The sequence below is a fragment of the Ranitomeya imitator genome, chromosome 2 (assembly GCF_032444005.1).
Source record: "Ranitomeya imitator isolate aRanImi1 chromosome 2, aRanImi1.pri, whole genome shotgun sequence".
NCBI lineage: Eukaryota > Metazoa > Chordata > Amphibia > Anura > Dendrobatidae > Ranitomeya > Ranitomeya imitator.
Genome location: NC_091283.1, coordinates 259,917,711 through 259,944,837, shown reverse-complemented (window position 1 = coordinate 259,944,837; position 27,127 = coordinate 259,917,711). Strand labels below are relative to the sequence as shown.

Below are 27,127 nucleotides of genomic sequence, written 5' to 3'. Positions count from 1 at the left end.
ACTTATTGTTTGATCACTTTGTATCTGAGATTCGGATCATGCTAATTACTAGACAGCAAAATGTAACTATTGTGAGTAGAGTTGAGCGACCTTGACCTTTTTAGAGTCGAGCCGGGTTTCGCGAAACCCGACTATCTCAAAAGTCGGGTCGAGTGAAATCGGCCGATTATGACGTAAAGTCGGGATCGACCGAAACACGAAACCCAATGCAAGTCAATGGGGCAGCATAGTCGGCAGTGAGTGGGGGCCAGGAAAACACCTAGAGTGCCCATTTTAATGTCAAAACCATCCATTCTTCTTAATGAAGCTTGTCAAGCGTAATTAACATTATAATAATTGGAAGGCATTTGAAATTGGGGGTCATTTGGCTAAAGTTGTGGTGGGTAGGGCTGGTTCAAGTAATTAGTGGGCCCAGGAAATCTGGACCACGTCACGCCAGTGGAGCAGGGAGAGGTAAGTATTTCAACTTTGCAAGTGCTGTGAACCTGAGCAAGCAGGGGGGGCCCACTCGTTGGCATTGGCACTGGCACAGGGCCCCTCAAAGTACAGCGGTGTGTTTGCACGGCGGGGGCGCCTCCCACCGGCAGCAACACTTTTGCGTACTATGAGAGGCCCTGTGCCAGTGACGTCGCCAACTAGTATTCCTCCCCCCACCTGATGAAGGAACCTGCACTTTCATCTGCACCTTCCTCTTTGTCCCCGTGTAAGGTGGTATGGTATGCGGGAAGAGGAACCTGACTTTCAGCAGGGTCACAATCTTGCTGTGTAGCGTGCACGGGGAATTTTGCGTTATGGATCAATGTACCAGCAGACTCATCTATCACTGGCTGGGCAATGGGCAGGATGAGGAGGAAACACAGATATAGGCCCAAAGAATAAAGTTGGCTACATGCAGTTCAAAATTGGTAACACAAGACTAACCAGGGGGCATTGCAGTGGAGGACAACTGGAATGAGAGGCTGACACAGAGAGTAGGCCCAAATCAGTAAGTAGTCGAAATGCAGTTCAAAATTGGCAACCGTAGTAAACAGGCGGCACAGCTTTGTTCAGTGGAGAACAGCAAGGAGTGGCAGACACCGATAGTAGGCCCCAACCCAACTAGTAGGCCAAATGCAGTCTAACATTAACAACTACTTAACGAGCGCCTGAAAACGGAATTTCAGGACAGGAAACCAGGAGAACAGCAAGGAGCGGCAGACACTGTTAGTAGGCCCCAAACCAACTAGTACGCCAAATGCAGTTGTTCCCTTTTAACCACAATTTAACGAGAGCCTGAAGATAGAAGCTCAGGAAAGGCAACCTGGAGAACACCTTGGAGTGGAACACACCATCTCTCTCCACCCCATACCCAATTTGTAGGCCTAATGCAGTGTAGTTTTCTACAACTACTAAACGAGAGCCGGAAGATCGAAGCTCAGGAAAGGCAACCTGGGGAACACCTTGGAGTGTAACACACCCTCTCTCTACACCCCATACCCAATGTGTAGGCCTAATGCAGCGTAGTTTCCAACAACTACTAAACGAGAGCCGGAAGATCGAAGCTCAGGAAAGGCAACCTGGGGAACACCTTGGAGTGTAACACACCCTCTCTCTACACCCCATACCCAATTTGTAGGCCTAATGCAGCGTAGTTTCCGACAACTACTAAACGAGAGCCGGAAGATCGAAGCTCAGGAAAGGCAACCTGGGGAACACCTTGGAGTGTAACACACCCTCTCTCTACACCCCATACCCAATTTGTAGGCCTAATGCAGCGTAGTTTCCGACAACTACTAAACGAGAGCCGGAAGATCGAAGCTCAGGAAAGGCAACCTGGGGAACACCTTGGAGTGTAACACACCCTCTCTCTACACCCCATACCCAATGTGTAGGCCTAATGCAGCGTAGTTTCCGACAACTACTAAACGAGAGCATGAAGATCGAAGCTCAGGAAAGGCAACCTGGGGAACACCTTGGAGTGTAACACACCCTCTCTCTACACCACGGAAGGGCTGATTCTTAAGAATGAAGGCTGTCGGAAAGAAGCATTGCGCGTCCGAGGGTGATTATATTCTTATTAGGTATATACTCACCCTCGGACACGCCCTGCTTCTTTATTTGTAATGAATGTTTATTTGCAATGTGCTTTTGACTTACTCTTTTTTTTAGGTAAATAATGATTTTATTGTTTTCATTGTTTTGCATTTTCTTGGCAATAATATAAAGAAGACGCGACAGGACAACACTCGGTGGATGCCATATCTGTGTTTTAAATTTAAAAAAAAACTTTCAGTTAACTACTTGCAGGAGAAAGTTATTGTAGCTGGTGGCCATTTTTAGTACTGTACCAGATTTTTGTTGTATGTGTTTGTTTTTAATTTTAACATGTCTGCAATTGATATCTCTCCAGTATTTTCTTTTTTATAAGCAAAATCCTTTTTTTTTATTTTCTGATGTTGGTTCAAGGGGTACACGGGCAGCAGTAGACAGGTCAGTGGAGGCCTAGTGGAAGGAGGGACCGCAGACAGGCTTCGAAGGCCTAACATAATAAATTGGGCTGGCTGTAGGCAATTAAAAATTGGTTCCAGGGGAACACGGGCAGCAGTGGCCTGGTCAGTGTAGTATTAGTGGAAAGAATGGGCCGCAGACAGGCTTCAAAGGCCTAACATAACAAAAATTGGGATGTTGGCAATTTACAATTGGTTCCAGGGGAACACGGACAGCAGTAGACAGGTCAGTGGAGGCCTAGTGGAAGGAGGGACCGCAGATGCGCCAATGTTTCCCCCATAACCAATTTGTAGGCCTAATGCAGCGTAGTTTCCAACAACTACTAAACGAGAGCCGGAAGATCGAAGCTCAGGAAAGGCAACCTGGAGAACACCTTGGAGTGTAACACACCCTCTCTCTACACCCCATACCCAATTTGTAGGCCTAATGCAGCGTAGTTTCCAACAACTACTAAACGAGAGCCGGAAGATCGAAGCTCAGGAAAGGCAACCTGGAGAACACCTTGGAGTGTAACACACCCTCTCTCTACACCCCATACCCAATTTGTAGGCCTAATGCAGCGTAGTTTCCAACAACTACTAAACGAGAGCCGGAAGATCGAAGCTCAGGAAAGGCAACCTGGAGAACACCTTGGAGTGTAACACACCCTCTCTCTACACCCCATACCCAATTTGTAGGCCTAATGCAGCGTAGTTTCCAACAACTACTAAACGAGAGCCGGAAGATCGAAGCTCAGGAAAGGCAACCTGGAGAACACCTTGGAGTGTAACACACCCTCTCTCTACACCCCATACCCAATTTGTAGGCCTAATGCAGCGTAGTTTCCAACAACTACTAAACGAGAGCCGGAAGATCGAAGCTCAGGAAAGGCAACCTGGAGAACACCTTGGAGTGTAACACACCCTCTCTCTACACCCCATACCCAATTTGTAGGCCTAATGCAGCGTAGTTTCCAACAACTACTAAACGAGAGCCGGAAGATCGAAGCTCAGGAAAGGCAACCTGGAGAACACCTTGGAGTGTAACACACCCTCTCTCTACACCCCATACCCAATTTGTAGGCCTAATGCAGCGTAGTTTCCAACAACTACTGAACGAGAGCCGGAAGATCGAAGCTCAGGAAAGGCAACCTGGAGAACACCTTGGAGTGTAACACACCCTCTCTCTACACCCCATACCCAATTTGTAGGCCTAATGCAGCGTAGTTTCCAACAACTACTAAACGAGAGCCGGAAGATCGAAGCTCAGGAAAGGCAACCTGGAGAACACCTTGGAGTGTAACACACCCTCTCTCTACACCCCATACCCAATTTGTAGGCCTAATGCAGCGTAGTTTCCAACAACTACTAAACGAGAGCCGGAAGATCGAAGCTCAAGAAAGGCAACCTGGGGAACACCTTGGAGTGTAACACACCCTCTCTCTACACCCCATACCCAATGTGTAGGCCTAATGCAGCGTAGTTTCCGACAACTACTAAACGAGAGCATGAAGATCGAAGCTCAGGAAAGGCAACCTGGGGAACACCTTGGAGTGTAACACACCCTCTCTCTACACCACGGAAGGGCTGATTCTTAAGAATGAAGGCTGTCGGAAAGAAGCATTGCGCGTCCGAGGGTGATTATATTCTTATTAGGTATATACTCACCCTCGGACGCGCCCTGCTTCTTTATTTGTAATGAATGTTTATTTGCAATATGCTTTTGACTTACTCTTTTTTTTTGGTAAATAATGATTTTATTGTTTTCATTGTTTTGCATCTTCTTGGCAATAATATAAAGAAGACGCGACAGGACAACACTCGGTGGATGCCATATCTGTGTTTTAAATTTAAAAAAACTTTCAGTTAACTACTTGCAGGAGAAAGTTATTGTAGCTGGTGGCCATTTTTAGTACTGTACCAGATTTTTGTTGTATGTGTTTGTTTTTAATTTTAACATGTCTGCAATTGATATCTTTCCAGTATTTTCTTTTTTATCAGCAAAATACTTTTTTTTTATTTTCTGATGTTGGTTCAAGGGGTACACGGGCAGCAGTAGACAGGTCAGTGGAGGCCTAGTGGAAGGAGGGACCGCAGACAGGCTCCGAAGGCCTAACATAATAAATTGGGCTGGCTGTAGGCAATTTACAATTGGTTCCAGGGGAACACGGGCAGCAGTAGACAGGTCAGTGGAGGCCTAGTGGAAGGAGGGACCGCAGACAGGCTTCGAAGGCCTAACATAATAAATTGGGCTGGCTGTAGGCAATTTACAATTGGTTCCAGGGGAACACGGGCAGCAGTAGACAGGTCAGTGGAGGCCTAGTGGAAGGAGGGACCGCAGACAGGCTTCGAAGGCCTAACATAATAAATTGGGCTGGCTGTAGGCAATTTACAATTGGTTCCAGGGGAACACGGGCAGCAGTAGACAGGTCAGTGGAGGCCTATTGAAGGAGGGACCGCAGACAGGCTTCGAAGCCCTAACATAATAAATTGGGCTGGCTGTAGGCAATTTACAATTGGTTCCAGGGGAACACGGGCAGCAGTAGACAGGTCAGTGGTGGCCTAGTGGAAGGAGGGACCGCAGACAGGCTTCGAAGGCCTAACATAACAAAAATTGGGATGTAGGCAATTTACAATTGGTTCCAGGGGAACACGGGCAGCTGTAGACAGGTCAGTGGTGGCCTAGTGGAAGGAGGGACCGCAGACAGGCTTCGAAGCCCTAACATAATAAATTGGGCTGGCTGTAGGCAATTTACAATTGGCTCCAGGGGAACACGGGCAGCTGTAGACAGGTCAGTGGTGGCCTAGTGGAAGGAGGGACCGCAGACAGGCTTCGAAGCCCTAACATAATAAATTGGGCTGGCTGTAGGCAATTTACAATTGGTTCCAGGGGAACACGGGCAGCAGTAGACAGGTCAGTGGAGGCCTAGTGGAAGGAGGGACCGCAGACAGGCTGAGAAAGGCCTAACATAATAAATTGGGCTGGCTGTAGGCAATTTACAATTGGTTCCAGGGGAACACGGGCAGCAGTAGACAGGTCAGTGGAGGCCTATTGAAGGAGGGACCGCAGACAGGCTTCGAAGCCCTAACATAATAAATTGGGCTGGCTGTAGGCAATTTACAATTGGTTCCAGGGGAACACGGGCAGCAGTAGACAGGTCAGTGGTGGCCTAGTGGAAGGAGGGACCGCAGACAGGCTTCGAAGGCCTAACATAATAAATTGGGATGGCTGTAGGCAATTTAAAATTGGTTCCAGGGGAACACGGGCAGCAGTGGCCTGGTCAGTGTAGTAGTAGTGGAAAGAACGGGCCGCAGACAGGCTTCGAAGGCCTAACATAACAAAAATTGGGATGTAGGCAATTTACAATGAGTTCCAGGGGAACACGGACAGCAGTAGACAGGTCAGTGGAGGCCTAGTGGAAGGAGGGACCGCAGACAGGCTTCGAAGGCCTAACATAACAAAAATGTCAATACAATGGTATTGACAGTGCCAGGCATTGAAGGATGTCAGCGCATAGACTAAACATTGGTGGAGCTGTGAGAGAAAATTTTGCAAGTGGTAGAGCACTGTTTGAGCTGGGGGGGGGACTGTCTTGTGGCCGGCGGTACAGGCCCAGGGCCCCTCATATTACAACGGTGTGTCTGACGTTGGGTGCGCACCACCACCGCCAGACACTTTATTGTACTATGAGGGACCTAGTGGCAGTGCCGTCGACCAAAAGCGGGCACACCCACCTCTTCAGACAAACAGTACTCTCACGGGTGCTGGCGCCAAGTGGCGATACCATGGCCCCGTGTGGGGACTTTGGCCATTTAGGGAGGTGTTAACATGTTGGATGCTGGACAATCAGGTGCTGCAAATTACGAGATTGGAAAAGTCGTTCAGAATAGTCCACAGGCAAGACCTTTACATAGGAAAGCTAGGTGTCAGCCGGGCAAGGTGGGGCAAAAGATTTCGAAATCCAGTTGTGGTTCATTTTAATGAAGGTTAGATCATCTACATTTTGGGTAGCCAGACGAGTCCTTTTTTCTGTTAGTATTGAACCTGCAGCACTGAATACTCTTTCTGATAGGACACTAGCTGCCGGGCAAGCAAACTCCTGCAATGCATATTCTGCCAATTCTGGCCAGGTGTCTAATTTGGATGCCCAGTAATCAAATGGGAATGACGGTTGAGGGAGAACGTCGATAAGGGATGAAAAATAGTTAGTAACCATACTGGACAAATGTTGTCTCCTGTCACTTTGAATTGATGCTGCAGTACCTGTCCTGCCTGCGGTCATAGCAAAATCACTCCACAACCTGGTCAGAAAACCCCTCTGGCCAACGCCACTTCTGATTTCTGCCCCTCTAACACCTCTGGTCTGCTGGCCCCTGCAGCTCGTGTGAGAACGTTCACGGGCGCTGTGTGCAGGGAATGCCAGAAGCAAACGGTCAACAAGAGTTGATTGTTTGGTTGCTAATATTAGTTCCAAGTTCTCATGTGGCATTATATTTTGCAATTTGCCTTTATAGCGAGGATCAAGGAGGCAGGCCAACCAGTAATCGTCATCGTTCATCATTTTTGTTATGCGTGTGTCCCTTTTGAGGATACGTAAGGCATAATCCGCCATGTGGGCCAAAGTTCCAGTTCTCAAATCTGTGGTTGTGCTTGGTTGAGGGGCAGTTTCAGGCAAATCCAAGTCACTTGTGTCCCTCCAAAAACCAGAACCCGGCCTTGCCGCGCCAACAATTTCCACTGGCCCCGGAAAAGCTTCCTCATTAAAAATATAATCATCCCCATCATCCTCCTCGTCCTCCTCCTCATCTTCGCCCGCTACCTCGTCCTGTACTCTGCCCTGGCCAGACAATGGCTGACTGTCATCAAGGCTTTCCTCTTCTTCAGCTGCAGACGCCTGATCCTTTATGTGCGTCAAACTTTGCATCAGCAGACGCATTAGGGGGATGCTCATGCTTATTATGGCGTTGTCTGCACTAACCAGCCGTGTGCTTTCCTCAAAACACTGAAGGACTTGACACATGTCTTGAATCTTCGACCACTGCACACCTGACAACTCCATGTCTGCCATCCTACTGCCTGCCCGTGTATGTGTATCCTCCCACAAAAACATAACAGCCCGCCTCTGTTCACACAGTCTCTGAAGCATGTGCAGTGTTGAGTTCCACATTGTTGCAACGTCTATGATTAGGCGATGCTGGGGAAGGTTCAAAGAACGCTGATAGGTCTGCATACGGCTGGAGTGTACGGGCGAACGGCGGATATGTGAGCAAAGTCCACGCACTTTGAGGAGCAGGTCGGATAACCCCGGATAACTTTTCAGGAAGCACTGCACCACCAGGTTTAAGGTGTGAGCCAGGCAAGGAATGTGTTTCAGTTGGGAAAGGGAGATGGCAGCCATGAAATTCCTTCCGTTATCACTCACTACCTTGCCTGCCTCAAGATCTACAGTGCCCAGCCACGACTGCGTTTCTTTCTGCAAGAACTCGGACAGAACTTCAGCGGTGTGTCTGTTGTCGCCCAAACACTTCATAGCCAATACAGCCTGCTGACGTTTGCCAGTAGCTGCCCCATAATGGGAGACCTGGTGTGCAACAGTGGCAGCTTCGAATGGAGTGGTTGTGCGACTGCGGTCTGTGGACGAGGTCTCGCTTCTGCAGGAGGACGAGGAGGAGGAGGAGGGGGTGCGAACGGCTACAGCCAACTGTTTCCTAGACCGTGGGCTAGGCAGAACTGTCCCAAACTTGCTGTCCCCTGTGGACCCTGCATCCACCACATTTACCCAGTGTGCCGTGATGGACACGTAACGTCCCTGGCCATGCCTACTGGTCCATGCATCTGTTGTCAGGTGCACCTTTGTGCTCACAGATTGCCTGAGTGCATGGACGATGCGCTCTTTAACATGCTGGTGGAGGGCTGGGATGGCTTTTCTGGAAAAAAAGTGTCGACTGGGTAGCTCGTAGCGTGGTACAGCGTAGTCCATCAGGGCTTTGAAAGCTTCGCTTTCAACTAACCGGTAGGGCATCATCTCTAACGAGATTAGTCTAGCTATGTGGGCGTTCAAACCCTGTGTACGCGGATGCGAGGCTAAGTACTTCCTTTTTCTAACCATAGTCTCATGTAGGGTGAGCTGGACTGGAGAGCTGGAGATCGTGGAACTAGCGGGGGTGCCGGTGGACATGGCAGACTGAGAGACGGTGGGAGATGGTATTGTTGCCGCCGGTGCCCTAGATGCAGTGTTTCCTACTACGAAACTGGTGATTCCCTGACCCTGACTGCTTTGGCCTGGCAAAGAAACCTGCACAGATACTGCAGGTGGTGCAGAAAATGTTGGCCCTACACTGCCGGAAGGGATGTTGCGTTGATGACTAGCTTCATTGGCCGAGGGTGCTACACCTTAAGGGACGTTTGGTAGTTAGTCCAAGCTTGCAAATGCATGGAGGTTAAATGTCTATGCATGCAACTTGTATTGAGACTTTTCAGATTCTGCCCTCTGCTTAAGCTAGTTGAACATTTTTGACAGATGACTTTGCGCTGATCAATTGGATGTTGTTTAAAAAAATGCCAGACTGCACTCTTTCTAGCATCGGATACCTTTTCAGGCATTGCAGACTGAGCTTTAACCGGATGGCCACGCTGTCCTCCAACAGGTTTTGACTTTGCCACACGTTTTGGGCAAGATACGGGCCCGGCAGATGGAACCTGTTGCGATGTTGATGCCTGTTGCGGCCCCTCCTCCTCCGCTTCAGAACTGCTGCCGCCTGCACCCTGTTCCCCCAATGGCTGCCAATCGGGGTCAAGAACTGGGTCATCTATTACCTCTTCTTGTAGCTCGTGTGCAACTTCGTCTGTGTCACCGTGTCGGTCGGTGGTATAGCGTTCGTGATGGGGCAACATAGTCTCATCAGGGTCTGATTCTTGATCAGCACCCTGCGAGGGCAATGTTGTGGTCTGAGTCAAAGGACCAGCATAGTAGTCTGGCTGTGGCTGTGCATCAATGCACTCCATGTCAGATTCAACTTTTAATGGGCATGCACTGTTAACTGCTTCACTTTCTAAGCCAGGGACGGTATGTGTAAAGAGCTCCATGGAGTAACCCGTTGTGTCGCCTGCTGCATTCTTCTCTGTTGTTGTTTTTGCTGAAGAGGACAAGGAAGCGACTTGTCCCTGACCGTGAACATCCACTAACGACGCGCTGCTTTTACTTTTACCAGTTTCACGAGAGGAGGCAAAAGAGCTAGAGGCTGAGTCAGCAAGATAAGCCAAAACTTGCTCTTGCTGCTCCGGCTTTAAAAGCGGTTTTCCTACTCCCAGAAAAGGGAGCGTTCGAGGCCTTGTGTAGCCAGACGACGAACCTGGCTCCACAGCTCCAGACTTAGGTGCAATATTTTTTTTCCCACGACCACCTGATGCTCCACCACTACCACTACCCTCATTACCAGCTGACAATGAACGCCCCCGGCCACGACCTCTTCCACCAGACTTCCTCATTGTTTTAAAAACGTTAACAAACTAACGGTATTTGTTGCTGTCACACAACTTACACGGTGAGCTATAACTTCAGTATGATTTAGCTACCCCTTTACAGGTGGGTGAGACCACAACGAAAATCAGCCACAATGTTACACACTCTGTTGTTGTTGGCAACAAATGAGAGAGATGCCACACACGCAGGACTGTCACTGAAGCGCAAATGTAAATATTAATCTCCCACTGATTTGTGTTTTTTTTTTTAAAAGGGAGACTTTAGAAAAAAAAAAAAAAATACAAACAAAATGATTTTTTCAGGAATAATTTAGAAACCAAATAAAAAAAAATGATTTTTTCAGGGAGAATTTAGAAAACAAATAAAACAAAAAATAGCCTTTCTAGGGCCCACTGAGTGAGAGATGACGCACACAGGAGTCAGGAGTGGCACACAAGCCCAGAGGCCAATATTTATCTCCCACTGATTGATTTAGTGATTTTTTCAGGAAGATTTTGGAACCCAAATCAAGCAAAAAAATTAATAGGCTTTCTATGGCCCACAATTGGAGAGAGAGAGAGAGATGGCACACCCAGGAGTCAAGACTGGCACACAAGCAGAAAGGGCAATATGAATCTCCCACAGATTTGTGTTTTTTTTTTGTTTTCTGTGGCAGAAAATGAGACACAGATGCCACACACAGGACTGCCACTGATACAGATTTGCCAATTTTAATCTGCACCCTTTTTTTTTCTTCAGGGAGACTAGTGAATAAATCTCGCCCACTGTATGAGAGTCTATTTTCTGTGGCAGAAAGTGGCTTGAAGAGATATAACAAAACAAACAAAAAAAAAAGGACTGTCCTACAATTACTATCTCCCTGCAGTAATCTCAGCCAGGTATGGCAGGCAGCAATAACAAGGAGTGGACTGCTGCACAAATTAAATCAAAAGTGTGGACAAACAAACAAGATAGCTGTGCAGAAAGGAAGGAACAACAGGATTTGTGCTTTGAAAAAAAGCAGTTGGTTTGCACAGCGGCGTACACACAGCAATGCAGCTATCAGGGAGCCTTCTAGGGCAGCCCAATGAGCTACAGCGCTGAGGGGGGAAAAAAAAAAAAAATGTAGCTTCCACTGTCCCTGCACACCGATGGTGGTGTTGGGCAGTGGAAATCGCTACAGCACAAGCGGTTTGGTGGTTAATGGACCCTGCCTAACGCTATCCCTGCTTCTGACGAAGCGGCAGCAACCTCTCCATAAGCTCAGATCAGCAGCAGTAAGATGGCGGTCGGCGGGAACGCCCCTTTATAGCCCCTGTGACGCCGCGGACAGCAAGCCAATCACTGCAATGCCCTTCTCTAAGATGGTGGGGACCAGGACCTATGTCATCACGCTGCCCACACTCTGCGTTTACCTTCATTGGCTGAGAAATGGCGCTTTTCGCGTCATTGAAACGCGACTTTGGCGCGAAAGTCGCGTACCGCATGGCCGACAACGCACAGGGGTCAGATCGGATTTCATGAAACTCGACTTCGCCAAAAGTCGGCGACTTTTGAAAATGTTCGACCCGTTTCGCTCAACCCTAATTGTGAGTCCTAAAGTCCCTCTTTTCTTTCTGAACCCTTCTTACTATTTGTATCCATGTATTTATCATGTTTGTTGATCTAATAAAAATAAAATAAGATTTTTTTTTATAAAAACCATTCTTCTGGCTCCAGTCCTTTATCCATTGAGGTTTATTGTCCTCAGGATGTTTTGTTGATGTCACTGTGAGTTGGCACTAACTAATAGGATTACCACGTTAAATAGGACCAAGTTGTGTATTAATATTATTAGAATACTGTTATCTTAACATTGGGGCCGCACAGAACGGACCAAGACCAGGGAAAGCTCCTGGCTAGGTAAAGGATCTGGCACCGGCCACACTTCAATCACCAGCCAAGAGATTCTAATATAAAAATACTTTACATAAAAACACTAAACTGCGGTGGATGAAAACGGCACTGGAAAATTATTGGGGCCAGAAAATCAGACCACGGGGGCTAAGAATACAAGATTATCCGACTTCTGATCTTGAAGATGAAAATGTAACTCAAAGGTGGATTAAGGCAGCGAATACATACTCCTCGGAATTTATCCACATAATTATTGAAAACAATACTGCATCATTGGCCAAAATGGAGGAGGAGATACAGGATCTCCACAATAAGGTACAATCAGAAATGACAGCAGTATCTTTTCAAGAGACCACAACCAACATGGAGAAAGACATGGAAAGATGGGAACAAACAGTAAAGGTACCGTCACACTAGACGATATCGCTAGCGATCCGTGACGTTGCAGCGTCCTGGCTAGCGATATCGTCCAGTGTGACAGTCAGCAGCGATCAGGCCCCTGCTGTGATATCGCTGGTCGGGGAAGAAAGTCCAGAACTTTGTTTCGTCGCTGGATCTCCCGCTGACATCGCTGAATCGGCGTGTGTGACGCCGATTCAGCGATGTCTTCGCTGGTAACCAGGGTAAACATCGGGTTACTAAGCACAGGGCCGCGCTTAGTAACCCGATGTTTACCCTGGTTACCATCGTTAAAGTAAAAAAAAACAACGACTACATACTTACCTACCGCTGTCTGTCCCCGGCGCTGTGCTTCTCTGCACTCCTCCTGTACTGGCTGTGAGCACAGCGGCCGGAAAGCAGAGCGGTGACGTCACCGCTCTGCTTTCCGGCTGACCGGCGCTCACAGCCAGAGCAGAGAAGCACAGCGCCGGGGACAGACAGCGGTAGGTAAGTATGTAGTGGTTGTTTTTTTTTACTTTAACGATGGTAACCAGGGTAAACATCGGGTTACTAAGTGCGGCCCTGCGCTTAGTAACCCGATGTTTACCCTGGTTACCGGCATCGTTGGTCGCTGGAGAGCTGTCTGTGTGACAGCTCTCCAGCGACCAAACAGCGACGCTGCAGCGATCCGGATCGTTGTCGGTATCGCTGCAGCGTCGCTTAGTGTGACGGTACCTTAAGTCCAACAAATATCAACGTGAGAGTTCAGATTTTGCCACCGGTAAGATTTTCCGCTGGCAAATAAAGAAAAGTTCCATTGAAAGGAACCTTTCCAGGACCTCATCCATTCAATCCATATCTTCTGTGAGAGAATGTGACGTCAAATCACTGACCCTGAAAAGGCTCTTCGAACGAGGCAATTTGGGAAAAGGAATCAGAATCTCGCATCCTCAAATAAAGATCGGCACGAGGACCATTTACAGGGAATTTATCACATCATGAATGGACAACCACACAGATGACCGTGCTGCCGAAAGGGCGAATGTTCTCACCTTCATCTCGCCTAGATTCATTCACAATAATTAAGCATTTACATCTATTTTTGAAAAAATTGATTTAAAAAAATTGCATTATTAATCTGATCAATAGGATCTTTTTCCTACAAGGGAGGAACAGGAGGCCCTTGCTAACATTTCAATATTTATTGGATGAACAAGTCTCTGAGGTGAGCCATTTCCCCACACATCTAATTAAAAAATCCAAAACATTTCCTCATTTGTCTTTTGTCTCAGCAGTTGATGTTTTTGCCAAAATAGTCTCTGAGGATAAAGCATCCCGACCATCTAGACCACATGAGACATCTAATCTAACACCAGAAGAAAGAAAGGCGTTGATGGATATGTAAAAATGGGATTTTATTGTGTTTTGCTGGATGTAATTATTTTTCTAAGCCCCACAATATTATAGGCATTATCAACAATAATATCAACACTATTATATGCATTATGTAAAAATGGGGGACAGGTCAGGGAGGGATCAGCGACCTGTCATAAGCCAATACAAATGAATATGTAATCAGCGCACCACATAAAGACCCGCCCACAGCCCCGCCCCAGAGCACCACATAAAGCCCCGCCCACGAGCATCAGATAAAGCCCCGCCACAGAGCACCACATAAAGCCCCGCCCACAGCCCCACCCCAGAGCACGAGAATCTCATTAACTGAAAACTACAAATACAGATTACACAACAGTAAACCAGAGTTGCATTCATTTATGGTGGACCATTGGAGCTACTATGAATCCTGACCAGAAGATTAGAGAAAATAATATTGCTCCCCATTTCAGGAGAGATTGTGCAGTAATCTGAATTTCTTAGGATCAAAAACAATGTAATTTATGAGGTGGAGTGAATCCATGAAACCAGGGCTGGAGCCAACACATCTCCTGCAGGCGGGAATAAATGTATATTACAGCCATCAGCCACGCACAGCTCAGAGATATATCATGGCACCGGTGTGAGGGGTTTATGTAGATTATCACAATCCTACTGGAAGTTAGTTGGTTTTAATACAAATTGAAAAGTCCGGATAAAGGGAAACTCTGTTATTGTGCAGAAATTCACACTTGGCCTCACTGCACATTTAATGTTGTCGATCATAAAAGTGAAGTTTGGCCAGAAAGACTGGACCTGGTCTTGTAGGGACCATATGATCACATTCAGCAGCACAGAAGGGAGAGAAGGGAGATTCCTCCGATAAGATCTCAGGGATCTAGGAAGCCAACAGCATCATTACCCTCCGCTTTCTCTTACAGGACCATCAGAATATTTTTCTTCAAGTGATTTTCTACCTTGTCGGCACATTCTACGTACGCTGTCATTGGGATTTATAGTTTACAGATCTGGGCAGGTAACAGCGTCTCCTAAACCCAGGGGGTAGGTGGATCTACCAGGTTGTAAGTTCTATAGAAAAGGGCTTTCAATGCCCAAAGTCATTAGAACAGTTTTGGGTGGAGGAGAATGTTGTGGTCTAGAGGTAAAATGGTGATCATGGTAATACGGCCGGACTACACCACCGATAAAGCAGCCACAGCCGGTGATGAGAAGAATCTGTGACTTCTCTGCATTTAGTGGTCACTACTCACCTGGGTAGCCATATGTGGGAATCTCCTCTTTACACCACTCATCCCCCCTCACATATGTCTCTGTAGTATTAATATGGGTCAGATCTTCACACTGAAACAAATATTATAAAAGTCACCGACAGATGGAGAAGTCCCATCTATGATCAGCTCTAATCCTGCCATCTCCACAGTTCTCATTACACAAGTATAAAACATATAATACTGGTGGATAAAACAAGACTGAGCACAAGACCTTCACCGGCGTCTACACATCATAGGGGAGATCTCCTGACACCTTCTCTCCATCTACCTGATGATCCTGAGGAGCATTGGGATCTTCTTGGTTACAGTCTTGTGGAAGAAGAGGACGGGGACATCTCTCTGGTGTTGTCCTCTTACTGGATAGATCTGGAGGAAACACATACAGGGAGTGAATTCATTCTTTACATACAGATAATTATAGGCCGTGTGTATTTAGTCCTGTCTATTACCTGGAGATGTGAGGGGCTGGGGAACCTCCATTATGACGTTCTTATACAGATCTCTGTGTCCTTCTAAATACTCCCACTCCACCATGGAGAAATAGACAGCGACATCCTGACACCTTATAGGAACCTGACACATACAATGATACCGTCATCCCCCGATCCCTTCATAGCGTTACTGTATAATGTCCCAGCATTCCCAGCAGTGTCACCTCTCCAGTCAGCAGCTCAATCATCTTGTAGGTGAGTTCTAGGATATTCTGGTCATTGATGTCCTCATGGATCAGGGGGTGAGGTGGAGGCCCCGTGATTGGGCTCAGGGGTCTTCCCCATCCCTCAGACACAGGGTCCTGACAGCGATCACTAGAGGTCTTCTTCACCACTGTGTAATCCTGGTAATGGAGAGACACATTAATAAATCTCACTACAGACATTTCCAGAGTCCTCACCTCTCCAGTTCTGTCCATCTGTTATTCCCATAGATAAGAATGATGTAATGTGACGTCATCAGAATCTCTCACCTCTCCAGTAAGCCGGAAGAGGATCTCTAGGGTGAGGTGTAATATCCTCTCCGCCATCTTGTCTCTGTCCATATCCATCTTTGATGGGTAAATCAGGACAATTTTCTTTTGTAGAAGATCTTCACTGAGAGGATCCGATATTGTAGAGACCTGAATGAGAAGATGAGCTGATGTAACATCATAAGAATCCTGTAATAATACAATTACTGGAGATAATAAGGGAAACATATGAGGAGATTTATTATTTTACAGTATTTAGTTTCCTTCTTTACATCTACTAATAAATCCTATATATTTAGGCCACAGACAACAAGCAGTTTCCTCCTCGGAGTCGGCAGCTGAATACGTTTCTCATAGACTCATCTTCCATAACGCTAATTCTCGTCTCATTTACCGACCCTGGAATCGGCATTAGCAATACTGCAGGAGATATTCATTACACGCGACATGAGAAATAACTACTTCATGATGAGGACGACATCTTCATCTTCTACTACGGCTCTAGAAACCGATTTGGCCAGAGTCGGTCACTGACTGCATCACCACCGGCCTCTATATGAAGGTTTCCCGTCTTCCCCGCACTGTAATCTTCTATCACGTTAGATCTCAGCTCTGATTCACACACAGAAGTTTGAGACTTTTAGAAAAGATTTTTACCACAATCAACGTGGAGAGAAATGATCTGATCCCAAAGTCTCAATGTACAGTGGTTTATGGGGTTTATTTCTGGCCTTAGGCTAGGTTCACATTGCGTTAGGGCAATCCGTTAAGCGCATAGCGCTAGCGGATTGCGCTAACGCAATGTTTATTTTGGGACCGGGTTCGCCGTCCCCACTAGCGCAGATCCCCGATCTGCGCTAGCGAGGGACGGACCTCGGACGCACCTCGGATGCTGCAAGCAGCGTCCGAGGTCCGTCACAAAAGAACGGCACATCGCTAGCGCGTGCTGAAAATGGCATGCGCTAGAGGCAAAAATCACATTGCTGTCAATGGGTGCGCTAACGTTAATTGCGACATTTTCGCCGTGCAACGTAGTCCGTTAGCGTTAACCCATTAAGGCAATGTGAACCTAGCCTTAGGCTTTCCTATATTGCAGGAGAAACACCAGAAAAAAACAGATATTGAAATGTTTCTAAAGAAAATTGGCTCCAACAATTCTTGTAAAAAGAAAAAAACATGTAAAAAGCAGAAGACACATTTTATAATTTTTAACATGTTAAACATTTATTAAAAAGAAATTAATCATTTTGTGCACAGAACATAGATGTGCACCGCAGGGACGGCACAGATGAGGATTAAAAAAAAACCCTGGTAGTTTATCCACTTGCTGCTGTGAAAAGCAAACATGGCCTCTAAGAAGGTGACAGAGTTTGGCTGAATGCCCCCCGCCCCCAAGTACTCGATAGTATGGGGCGGCCTAGTTATTATGATACTTACATGCCTAATAATGGCGTCTGGGCAGCAATGTATGAAGGTCTTTTAGGCCGGGCCAGAGGCAGCGTCCAATAAGTTACCTTTTAACGCCCCAATACACACAGGGTCGGACTGGCCCACCGGGAGATCGGAGAATCCTCTGGTAGGCCCGCCTCAAAGTGGGCTCTCCCCCTCACCAGCAACAGACTCTGAGTCTTGCCTCATTCATTAGTGCGTGCTCTGCCCTGTATTAGGATTGAGTGCACCCAGCGGTGAGTTCATTATTCCATACCCGGTGCCAGCCGTCTGCACTGCTCAGCAACAAGTGATGTGAGCGCTTCCTCATCATTTGCTGCGGCTTCTACTGATCTCGGCGCTCACCGCTCTGTGGCGTGCTGAATGAGATCAATAGCAGTGGCAGCAGCAGGTGATGAGAAAGCGCTCACCTCACATCACTTGTTGCTGAGCAGTGCAGACAGCCGGCACTGGGTGTGGAATAACAGACCACGCACAGCACAGAGCCACAGGCTGCGAGACTGCACACAGCACAGAGCCTCTAGAGCGGAGTAGATTTTTTGAAGGCAATGGCATGATGTCACCAGAAGGGGTGGGGCTCCATCAGACCAGTGACCAGGAAGCAGCGTTGTTTTGAGGCTGCTGGAGAGGAATGAAATGAGAGGCTGCACCATGGAGCCCCGTGAGGAGAGGACCGAGGGGCTGCACAATGGACCCTTGAACAAATAGGAATGAAGACCCAGGATTCAGTGAGAGTGGTGAGACGATGTATTTTGGAAAGGGTTGATGTAACTTGAGTGGGGCTTGTATAGGGAAGATGATGAGGGGCTGTGTGGAGAAGGGGAAATGATAATGACTGGCTGCATGGAAAAAGGGTCATGATGAGGGGCTGTGTGAAAAGGGGGATGATGATGGGGCTGTATGGAAAAGGGGGGGTGATGAGGGGACTGTGTGAAGGAGGGATGATGAGGAGCTGTGTGGAGAAGGGGGGAATGATGAGGCTGTGTGGAGAAGGAGGCCTGATGAGGGGCTGTGTGCAGAAGGAGGGATGGTGAGGAGGGTGTGTGGAGAAGGAGGGATGATAAGGGGCTGTGTGCAGAAGGAGGGATGATGAGGGGCTGTGTGCAGAAGGAGGGATGATGAGGAGGCTGTGGAGAAGGAGGGATGATGAGGGGCTGTGTGCAGAAGGAGGGATGATAAGGAGCTGTGTGAAGAAGGGGGGATGATGAGGGGCTGTGTGCAGAAGGAGGGATGATGAGGGGCTGTGTGCAGAAGGAGGGATGATGAGGGGCTGTGTGCAGAAGGAGGGATGCTGAGGGGCTGAGTGCAGAAGGAGGGATGATGAGGGGCTGAGTGCAGAAGGAGGGATGATGAGCTGTGTGAAGAAGGGGGGATGATGAGGGACTGTGTGGAAAAGGGGTGGTGATGAGGGGACTGTGTGGAGAAGGAGGGATGATGAGGGGCTGTGTGAAGAAGGGGGGATGATGAGGCTGTGTGGAGGATGGATGATGAGGGGCTGTGTGGAGAAGGGGGGATGATGAGGGGGCTGTGTGGAGAAGGGGAGATGATGAGCTTTGTGGAAAAGGAGGGTGATCACGGGCTGTGTGGAGAATGGGGGAGTGAGAAAAAGCATCTTGGTACATTGAGTAATTTCTATTAGTGAACTCTGCAAAGTGAACTGTTGTGAACTCACCTCTGCACCGTGGGACTTTCTCACTGTGCTAGTGGGGATCTCACCAAGGTCACCGTAGTTCAGGGGCCCAGCTGGGAACACAGCCTCAGTGACCTGCCGTAACCTCAATGAGGTTAGCCAACGCCAGTGACTGGAGGTAAACTTTATACCTCCGATAACAGCTGCGGGCTCACGTCATTTGACAGCATGTGGACCTCAGCTGTCTGGCGAGGATGATTTTACCGCCGATCAGAAGCAGTGTTTGCCACGCTGTCTTGCACCTCACAGAGTGGTAAACACTGGATGTTCGGGCCCAACATTCAAGTGAATGGGGTCCGGGTACTGTTCTGTACCCGATCCTGGACTTTTTTTAAACTATTCAGCCGGACCCGAACATCCAAGGGTTTGCTCATCTCTAATCCTGTGTCTAGTGTGTGACTGGTGTTTGTATGCTGTGTGAGTGTGTCATGTCTAGCGTGTGACTGGTGTGTGTCCTTTGTATGTATCCTGTGTCTAGCGTGTGACTGGTGCGTATGTGTCATGTCTAGTGTGTGTATGTGGCACATGTCTAAATAATAAAATCTTTCTGTTCTTATAGAATATCATTGTTCTCGGCAGCACTTGTCTTGTTTATCCAAAATTAACTCTGCAGCTAGCACCCTTTAAGCATGGTGGGCCCTTAGAATGATGTTCTCTGCTGGGCCCAAGCTACTCCAGTCCGACGCTGCATACACATACTAAAGTTCCGTGAAATCACTGATTTCGGCGGGTTTGGGCGACTATATAATGTATTTGAGGGCCTCCCGACAGATGATGTCAGGGCAGAGAAGGATCTGACATCCTGAATTTCAGAGGATAATCCGTTTGTTCTTCATGTAGATAATCCTCCGCTAGAGGAGTCTGGAGGCGACTCTCTCATACAGACCCCAGGAAAGCTGGAATATTTGTGTGTATGGGGGAGTCGGGAGAGATGGCCATCTGCCAAATGACCGTTCAGCCAACTCTTAGGCCGGGTTCACACTGCGTTACAGCGGCCCGTTCAACACATACGTTAAACGGGCTGTTGTAACGCAAGTGCCGACTTTGGCACATCGCTAGCATCTGCTAGCTCTATCTGTGCTAGCAGTGACGGACCTGGTAACGCTGCAGCCTGCGTCTCAAGGTCCGTCACTCAATGACGGCACATCGCTAGCGCACGCCCATTGTGGGCATACGCTTGCGATGCGTCCGACATTGTAGTCAATGGCGGCCGTAATGGACTATGTTACACCGCGTTTATGCCGCGGTGTAACGTAGTCTGTCTAACAGACACCATTAACGCAGTGTGAACCTAGCCTTATCTCATGTGTATGGGGCCGTTAGTATTGCACTGACAGCAGTGATGATACACGGCACTACAGTAGTACAGGGCATCACCGGAGCCATCAGAGGCTTGTATGTTGTATGATCGCACTGATCAGAGGGGGTTAACAAAGGGTTAAAGTGAAAAACATCATAGTTTCAGCAACAAGAAATATCCATCACTATATGGAAAGCAGAGTCACTGCACAATGTTAGTTAAGGCTACTTTCACGCTAGCGTCGGCCCGTCACAGTGCGTCTGGCCGATGTACCGACGCATCCTGTGACAACTCAGCACAACGGGGGCAGCGGACGCAGTTTTACAACACATCCGCTGCCCCATTGTGAGTTGCGGGGAGGAGGGGGTGGAGTTCCGGCCGCGCATGCGCAGTCGGAAATGGCGGACACGACGCACGAAAAAAGTTACATGGAACGTTTTTTTGTTCCGACGGTCCGCCACAACACGACGCAACCGTGTGGCAATGCGTCACTAATGTTAGTCTATGGGGAAAAAACGCATCCTGCAGACAACTTTGCAGGATGCGTTTTCTCTCCAAAACGATGCATTGCGATGTGCGTCTTACGACGCTAGTGTGAAAGTAGCCTTAGTCTCATCCATAACTACTTTATTATACTCTATTATCCTGTACACAGTGGAGGAGATAGAAATCACAGGTCCGACAGCAACAGCTGGAATTGGGCCCTCAAACGTAAAGAAAAAAAATCTATATATATATATATAAAGCTGAGTGTATGTACTGTATGTATGTATGTGTGTGTGTGTGTGTGTGTGTGTGTGTGTGTGTGTGTGTATGTATGTATGTATGTATGTATGTATGTATGTATGTATGTATGTAACCACGCCCATTCCACGTAGCAACCAATTACTAACCATATTTCATTTCACCAGAACTGTTTAGAAGAAGCTGAGCTGTGATTGGTTGCTATGAGCAGCGGTTTTCCCACTCCACAACACCTCAGCAGACACTGACCGGGTGGGAGAAATCTAGCATCCCTGGGAACATAAGCTCCAGCCATTGTCTGCCCCCCAGAAAGGAGCAGACAGCACATGACAGAAATGAATCCCCCTCCTCTATTACTGCCGCGCTCTATTGTTACCGGCGTAGAAAATCGCATCATCAGCGGCCGCACACAGAGCCGCACTGCCAGGTTACATAACAGCACATCTCCAGAAACTCCCTGCTCAGCGCCACCCAGCTAGGGACTATGGGATGGAGGATGTGTGATGGGTATATGGGCACGGGACTATGGGATGGAGGATGTGTGATGGGTATATGGGCACGGGACTATGGGATGGAGGATGTATGATGGGTATATGGGCACTGGACTATGGGATGGAGGATGTGTGATGGGTATATGGGCACGGGACTATGGGATGGAGGATGTGTGATGGGTATATGGGCATGGGACTATGGTATGGAGGATGTGTGATGGGTATATGGGCACGGGACTATGGAATGGAGGATGTGTGATGGGTATATGGATACGGGACTATGGGATGGAGGATGTGTGATGGGTATATGGATACGGGACTATGGGACGGAGGATGTGTGATGGGTATATGGGCACTGGACTATGGGATGGAGGATGTGTGATGGGTATATGGGCACGGGACTATGGGATGGAGGATGTGTGATGGGTATATGGGCACTGGACTATGGTATGGAGGATGTGTGATGGGTATATGGGCACGGGACTATGGAATGGAGGATGTGTGATGGGTATATGGGAACTGGACTATGGGATGGAGGATGTGTGATGGGTATATGGATACGGGACTATGGGACGGAGGATGTGTGATGGGTATATGGGCACTGGACTATGGGATGGAGGAAATGTATGATGGGTATATGGGCACTGGACTATGGGATAGAGGATATGTATGATGGGTATATGGGCACTGGACTATGGGATGGAGGATGTGTGATGGGTATATGGACACTTGACTATGGAATCGAGGATATTTATTATGGGTATATTATGGGGACTGGACTTTGGGAAGGAGAATATGTATGATTGGGATATGGGCACTGGACTCTGGGATGAAAGATGTATGATGGCATATGGGCACTGGGCTATGGGATGGAGGATATGTATGATGGGTATATGAGCACTGGACTATGGGATGGAGGATGTGTGATGATCTTCCGCTATGACTACTGCAACATCCTTTTCTGTGGCCTCCCTGCTAACACCCTTGCACCTCTCCAGTCCATCCTTAACTCTGCTGCCCGACTAATTCATCTCTCTCCTCGCTACTCCTCCGCTTCTCCCCTTGGTAAATCTCTTCACTGGCTCCCATTCCCTCAGCATATCCAGTTCAAATTACTAATACTGACCTACAAGGCCATCTATAACCTCTCTCCTCAATACGTCTCTGAACTAATCTCCCGATATCTTCCCTCACGTAATCTCTGGTCCTCCCAAGACCTCCTTCTGTCCTCCACACTTATTTGCTCCTCAGCCAACCGCATCCAAGATTTCTCCCGAATATCCCCCACCCTCTGGAATTCAGTGCCCCAACACGTCCGACTATCAACCACATTCGGATCCTTCAGACGGAACCTGAAAACCCATCTCTTCAGGAAAGCCTACAGCCTGCACTGACCCTGCTGCCTCCTCACCACTACCGGAGCTACCGCCTCACCATAACCGGAGCTCCTGCATCCCCCCAACCTACTGTCTCCATCCCCACCATCCGGTACAATGTAAGCCCGCAAGGGCAGGGTCCTCGCCCCTCTGTATCAGTCTGTCATTGTTAGTTTACTGTAAATGATATCTGTAATTTGTATGTAACCCCTCCTCATCTGCAGCACCATGGAATCAATGGTGCTATATAAATAAATAATAATAATAATAGTATAGGGGCACTGGATTATGAGATGGAGAATAATCATTGTAAATTTGTTATAACTAACCACAGTTAGTTACTATGTCAGGCTCTTCAGCTAGTATAATATATATATATATATATATATATATATATATATATATATATATATATATATATATATATATATATATATATTAGTCATATCTCCCAACTCTGCAGATTGCATGCTGTCGTTGTAGGCCCAGACCAGATGGTATGGAGATGAATGAGGGGGACCAAAGTTCAAAAATAAACTTTCCTTCACTTAACAAGAACTTGATGAGAAGTATATACATCAGATAGCAGGCACAACACTTTATGAATGCTTCTTCTGCATTGTGCAGAGTCAGGAACTTTCCGGTTACATGTGGCTGTACATAACTTTTGTTATAAGCCACAATAGTAGCAAACCTGAGCTAATGACCTCTTCCTGCTCTTTGTCTCCACTATGCTCCCTGCCTGGAATCTGAATTCTTACTGCCATTATATCTTTGCTTACCTTCAGGACGTACTATCTGATGTCTCCCTCCTGGCACACAACACCCTATCAATTCAGGAGGACGGCAATCATATAGACCAAAGGTCTGTACTTCTCATTTTCTATCTGACTCATCACAGGGAGCCCATGTAGCTCAGTATGAGGTCTGCACACAGTATGACGGCCCCACAGCCCCTCACACAGTATTATGGCTAGAGATGAGCGAATATTTCAATGTTCTGTTCGGCTCACGTTTAATCGTTGATTAAATCATCGAGTATAGCCGAACATGCACAGTACAAAAGCCGGTGTTTCCCAAGCTGTGTGACTGCGTGGTAATCACCGGCGTAGCGCTTCTGATCGGCGATAAAATCATCACCGCCGGTCAGAGAGCCGCGGTTCCCAACCTGTCAGAAGACAGCGTGATCACTCATCCGTGATCGGAGGTAAAAAGTTTACATCAGGTCACTGGTGTCAGCTGATGGGACTACAGCTCCCATCATCCGACACCTACAGCCGCTAATAACAGTGAGAGCCGGAGCGGCTGATTGGTGTATTCAACCGCTACTGCGCTGTAAATAAATAATAAAAAAAAAGAAACTGCGTGGGTTCCCCTGTATTTTTGATAACCAGCCAGGAAAAACTCACAGCTGCAACCCTCAGCTGTCAGCTTCAGCAAGGCTGGTTATCAAGAATAGAGGGTCCCCCCAAAAGCCGCAATTCATGTGCCGCGTTCAGTAAAATCACAGCGTGACAGGATAGAATAGATAGATAGAACAGATATATACACAGATATATAGATGTCAGTGACACACACACACATATATATATATATATTATATTTGTATGTTACATAAGTAGACAGATAGAAGAAAAGCCGGTAATTCAGCAGCCGCGGTCTAAAATCACCGCAGGAGCCGACAGGATAGAAGACATGGATTACATACAGTAAATACAAATAGAATAGGTAGATATATAGATGTTTGTCCTAACAAATTCAGGTATGAGGGGCACATTATTTCAGCATTTTCAGGGACCCGAACTAAAAGAGCCACTTTGACAGAATGCAGCATTAGTGCTGCACAAGGTGGCCCTTTTAGTTAAAAACACTTTGAGGGGGTGACAGGTTCCCTTTAAAAGACCTTTCCCTTTAAATGGGTGCCCAGGGCCACGGACCGGGTCGTAGACACCGTGACATCGTCAAGTGCGACCGAACCCAATACCGAGTACCCCACAGCCCAAGAAGGCAACCCACCAGCTCATGGTAAAGTGCCCGAGGCAGCTGGGTGTGGGGCAGAACCTGCTTACAGGGCATAATGGGGGCATTACACTGTGTGGGACCAAGAAAGGGGCCCTGTACTAGGAGAACAATCCGCTCCCTCACTTCCTGTCCTCCATAGTTGGCTCGTATGTATCTATTACAGGAAACAGAACAACAACGTTATGATTCTTATAAAGAGTCTCCGTGCAGAAGGGGTTAATGTCCCCGCGCTCAGTAATGGGGAATCTCCACATACCTTCACCTGCAGAGCTGCACTCCACATATATGGCTGCTCTGTGCGCACAGGACCTGTGATGAGGTCACAGGGGGAGGAGTCAGGGGTCACGTGATCAGGGGCCTCAGGAAATAGTGATGGCAGTCCAGCTCTTTTTTTAACCCCTCCATGACCCAGCCTATTTTGGGAACACAGCTCTAGTAGGAATTAAAACTTAACCTTTATTCTATACCAGGTAAAAATACTAATATGACAATAACAAAGACAAAAAACAGGATGATACCTCGGTCCGTTTCATTACCACCTATGACAATGGGGCTAGTCGAGTAAGGGACATCCTCAGGAGACATTGGTCTATCCTTCAGATGGACCCGGATATTTCTGATCATCTGGGGGATGCTCCCACAATTACCCATAAAAAATCTAGATCGCTACAAGACAGAATCGTCCATAGCCACTTCGCTAACCCCTCCAGTGATACGTGGCTCAAAAGTAACGTCGTGGGGTGCTATAAGTGTGGGCACTGCACGGCATGCCAATATGTTGATAACAGTAAATCCTTTGTCAGTAATGTTACTGGCAAGGAGTATTCCATCAAACAGTTCATCAACTGCAGCACCAAAGGGGTTATTTACAGGGCCTCTTGTACTTGTGGAATGGAATATATAGGCAAAACGATCAGAGAGTTTAAAAAGCGAATTGGGGAACATGTGGCTGATGTGTCTCATAATAGAGACACATCTGTGCCCCGACACATCAACCAGCTGCACAACGGACAAATAAAGAACTTACAGTTTATAGCAATTGAAAAGGTTACTATGCCCGTTCGGGGAGGCAACTGGGATTAGTTGCTGCTCCAGAAGGAGGCGAAGTGGATTTTTTATCTAAATACCATTTCACCTTGTGGCCTTAATGACCAAATTAATTATGGTTGTTTTCTGTGAAGACTTTTTGTGTTTCCTCTTGTTGTTGATCCAGGTGTTAGTGTACATGTTTTTTGTGCCCTTCCAAAATCCTGTTTGTTGTCCCCCTTCATCTATTTGTATAAGTATTGTCCGTTATCACCATCATATACCCCCCATCCTTTTTCTGTTTCTTTGGTGGGGTTATTTCTGTGAGCAAGTTTGTAGTCCCTGTCTATTTTGTTTTATTTTACACATTTAAGTATATATCGCTAACTTGGTAATGTCTATACAGTCATGGCTCTCATGCGCTCTAATTTTATAGCAGCTGTGTTTGTACCTTTATGGGTTTTGGATAGTTACATCTTGGCACTTGATCAGTGCACATCAGCTACGTAGAGGTATCTCCATGATAGGTGTATACTTATAGAGTGGTGGTGCTTAGTTAATTAATTATTTCCACCCATGTCTACTATGCCCAGTTAGCGACTGTGTAAAATAAGAGAGCTCCGGTAACGCTGCGGCGTTTTGATTAAAACCATTTTTGGTTTGTCTTTAGCGCGCCATAGCGCAGGGCAGCGTCTTGGTAACCCAGCAACCTCTCCTTTTGGTCGATCAGGAAGCTTGTGGGTCTGGCGCGTCCTAGCGCTCGTCAGTGTATCTTGGCAACTATATTTTCCGCTTTCTCTCTATGACAGGTACATACCGTTGTAGGGGTGGTGTGTAAATGACCAATTATTTCCACCCATTTCTCTTTTTTTCTGGCGTCTGTGCAAAGTAAGAGGGTCCCGGTAGCACTGGGGTGCCTCGATAAAATCAGTTTATTTGGGTGGAGTGGTGGTGTTTAATTGATCAATTATTTCCACCTATACATATTAGAATTTTTTGTTGATTGTGTAAAACAAGAGAGTTCCGGCGGTTCTGTGGCGTTCCGATTAAAATCATCTTCGGTTTGTCCTCAGCGCGTCTCAGCGTTGGGCAGCGTCTTGGTAACCCAGCAACCACTACTTCCGGTCTATTGGGAAGCTTCTGGGTTCCGGCGCGTACTAGCGCTTGTTAGCGTCCCTGTATCCTGGCAACTGT

At 47.3% G+C, this 27,127-nt stretch overlaps 1 protein-coding gene across 1 annotated transcript in view; it reads right to left on the bottom strand.

Annotated features, from left to right (window-relative positions):
- The window catches only part of LOC138662992 (oocyte zinc finger protein XlCOF22-like), a 66,772-nt gene extending 41,569 nt beyond the window's left edge, over positions 1–25,203 (bottom strand). Inside the window, exons 1-6 of the mRNA XM_069749025.1 lie at positions 25,164–25,203; positions 15,836–15,985; positions 15,527–15,706; positions 15,321–15,444; positions 15,140–15,237; positions 14,851–14,941 (exon numbers count right to left, since the gene is read on the bottom strand). Of these exons, the coding sequence (XP_069605126.1) occupies positions 14,851–14,941; positions 15,140–15,237; positions 15,321–15,444; positions 15,527–15,706; positions 15,836–15,985; positions 25,164–25,190 (670 nt within the window). The 5' untranslated portion in view covers positions 25,191–25,203. The remainder of the gene's footprint in view (positions 1–14,850; positions 14,942–15,139; positions 15,238–15,320; positions 15,445–15,526; positions 15,707–15,835; positions 15,986–25,163) is intronic.
- Between the last annotated feature and the right edge of the window lie 1,924 nt (positions 25,204–27,127).